The sequence below is a fragment of the Semicossyphus pulcher genome, unplaced genomic scaffold (assembly GCF_022749685.1).
Source record: "Semicossyphus pulcher isolate SPU_LCO1_2020_fin unplaced genomic scaffold, fSemPul1.0.p SCAF_12, whole genome shotgun sequence".
NCBI classification, from domain to species: Eukaryota; Metazoa; Chordata; class Actinopteri; order Labriformes; family Labridae; genus Semicossyphus; species Semicossyphus pulcher.
Window position 1 is genome coordinate 21,425,592 of NW_027211626.1, and position 3,129 is coordinate 21,428,720.

The window sequence follows — 3,129 nt, forward strand, 5'->3', positions numbered from 1 at the left end:
CATTACTCAAATTTTATTAATACGTTATTCTCATTCACATGTTGGAAAGGCATTTAAAGATGTGTAGGACATTTCTATACCTGATGAAATTGTAAAAAGAAAAATAAAGCTAGTACCACAATTTTTACTCTCATTTTTATTAGATCATAATATGTGTACATAAAATATTAGTTTACATAATAACCTGATTTACAAAACCCCAAATCTTTTTTTTTTTTTAGAGTTTTTCATTTCAAAAGTATAGTGTGCAAAAACTACCAAAACATGTATTTAAAAAAAGGGTCAGGAGTCATGTCCATTTTAGCACAAATATAGAAATTTATTTCTGAAAGGGAAATACATGACCAACACGGTGTGTGTCAGCAACACGCCTTCAAGTGAAACACAAAACTCTGGGGTACACAGGCCTCTTCTTCACAGTGAGACAATCTCATCTCCATCCACACATACTGTACACCCTTCACACAATTGCACTTGTGAAAACAAGCAAATAAAAACATTCTTTCTTTACATCATTCATTTTTTTTTGACATACCGTAACCACAGACATTTCCAAACTTCTTCTCTGTTCGAGACAACCAATCACATGCATAGTCTCTCTTGTGACATATCTGTTGATAGCAGCTCAGTTCCTTTAAACACTTACCTCAGAATTACATCAGCCAAACACCTTTCATCAGATAGACAATGTGCAATTTACATAAAGGGAAAGAAAGGGCTTGCATGACTCACTGTAAAATTAAGGCCATTTTGAATCATGTTTAATTATTTTTTCCTTTGAAGGTGCAAAAGTTTAGTGTGCATTTTTATTACAAATATATCAGCTACATTTTTTTTAGTAGAGAAGCATTTTGTCGCCTTGCACTCCCTGTACTTTCCCTTCAATATGAAGGACTTAATCAGCTCCAGTTCCACTTCTTCAGTTTACAGACCTCACATTGAGAGGGACATCTCAATCAGTGCATATATTACAATTAGTCTGTATTTCAGTGGGAAGGCACTCTGACCAGGCACATTACTATTTTACAAAAGAGGAATATGTATAACGTGATAAATTTCCCCCATTTATCCCTTTGTCCTCCAACCACAGATCATCAAGTCTTTCAGGCCAAAGAACATGTTACAGCAAATAGCAGGTCAGTTGAGCACAGTTCGGTTTCTGTCTGGTTTGTGTACCATCTCTGCCAAAAAAGCAGAGGTTGTTTGCTTCAGCCTGGTTTCTGGCTGAGAGCCAGCCTAAGCTGAAACCCACAGCTGGATTCGTACTGAATGCCCTGTCAGTGTCTGCTATCTTATTTCAGTACCATTTCAGCAAACATCCAGATGCTTTCACCAATAAGGCACAGCGCTATCGATCTGACCCCAGCTCTGCCAGCCAGGGAAGAGTCCGCTGGACATGCGTGGGCTCCCAAACTGGTCAAACTCCATCTCCAGCACCTTCACACCCCCGTTTTTCTGCTCTGCCGGCTTCTTCTGTTCAGTACAGGTTGGGGGCACCACAATGTTCAGGTCCTCTCCGTTCCAGCCAACGCGCTTGAGAACATAGTTCTTGCCATCATTGTTGTCCCAGAATATCTGATCCTGGGCTTTGAAGCAGATGCAGAACTCAACCCGATTCTGTGGTGGCATTTGGGTGGGCAATTCCAGGACAAATGCAAAGGTATCAGTGTCCTGGCAGCTGTAGACGTTGTTCATGAAGGTGCACTTGATGTCGGTGAAGCTTGTCCACGAGTCGAAGGTAGCACGCAACTGCACCGACTTCTCAAATCCGATGTTCCGGACCTTGATGGTGCCGGTCAGCGAACGCTCCTGCAGCGAGCAGTTCTCCAAGCAGACGGAATTCTTTATCAGGCGGTTCCTGAAATCCAGGTAGTCTGCAGAGGGCTGTTTAAAGTCCAGCACCAGGCTGCGCACTGAGCTGATCTTTAGATCCATTGTGGCTGCTTCCAGGTCTGTCATGTCAAACTGCAGGTCCTCTGCGATTCCCCCGCAACGCTTGTTCTGAAACGGATCATCATCAAACTTAGAGAAGATGTGAATGGCAGTGAGTGACATTCCCTTCATGTCCGCGAACACCACCTTCTTCTTGCCGGCCTTATTGTTGTTCCAGCCCCCGCAGTTGCCATCATCCAAGGCTTTCTGCTGGTTGCTGAGGCAGGGCCGCAGGGGTTTGTAGAGCTGCTGCTTGTGGCTGCAGGTGGTCGATTGGTTGACCCGGTTCTTGGCCTTCTGCAGATCCTCGTAGGAGCTGAGGAAACCTCGGAGAGGCGGCGGAGAGTGGCTGATGTAGAATCTCATAGCCACGTCTATAGGCATGACTGGGCCAGGCATTGCTGATGGACTAAAAGACCTGAGCACGCTGAGAGAGCGAGAGGGGAAGAGAAGAAGGAGGAGGTGGTGTGAGGGAGACAGAAAGGGAGAGATTAGAACAGTGGACACTGAACACAGTGTTCAAGACAGCAGCTTCACTTTGTTCTGCCTTTTACAAAACTTCTGCTTTGATAGAACTCGTCCCTTCTCCAATCAAAAATAAATGAAAATCTGAGTGGTTAAACTTTGCGTATCAAACTTAAACTCTGAATCCAAATCATACAGTCATACAGATGTTCAATCTTATCTACATTTTGCTTTAACATGCATCACTTTTGCAGAACCTTAAACTCTTCCAAAGATCCTTACCTTGTAGCACTCATTAAAGAAGTCAACAGTTCCAAGTTGAGAAGAACGTTTTAGTCCCTTTGACTCTCAGAAATCTATCGAGCAGCGTCTCTAAAAGTGCATGCTGTCGTCACTCCCCCTTTTTCTTCCTTCTCTCTTCTCGCTCTCTTCCTTCCTTTCAGTGCTGGGGTTGCTCAGCACTCAGGGATTTCAACTGCCACATAGAGGCTATTTGCATATGCTGTCATATGTTTCCTCTAGCAGCCAATGAAAATTGAGTGGAATTCGTCGCCAACCAATGAGCACAAACTTGAACTGCTGGCTGCCGGCCAGCTGATAGGGGAGTGTCGCCTGCATGGGCCTCATGGCTGGGATGCCTCTGCCTGTTGCTTCAGCTGCTATTTGAGAAACATGATGGACCCCTGCTGGTGTGAGAGATAATCTTCAGATGAGTCACGGCAGACAGACGGT

General features: G+C 44.2%; 1 protein-coding gene across 1 annotated transcript; it reads right to left on the reverse strand.

Moving 5' to 3' along the window:
• Positions 1 to 298: 298 nt before the first annotated feature.
• On the reverse strand, positions 299 to 2,866 carry LOC138588467 (protein phosphatase 1 regulatory subunit 3C-B-like). Its single transcript, XM_069658606.1, has 2 exons — positions 2,680 to 2,866; positions 299 to 2,359 (listed from the first exon to the last, which is right to left on the reverse strand). The coding sequence occupies exons 1-2, from the start codon at positions 2,691 to 2,693 to the stop codon at positions 1,330 to 1,332; spliced, it is 1,044 nt and encodes a 347-aa protein (XP_069514707.1). The 5' UTR covers positions 2,694 to 2,866; the 3' UTR covers positions 299 to 1,329.
• Between the last annotated feature and the right edge of the window lie 263 nt (positions 2,867 to 3,129).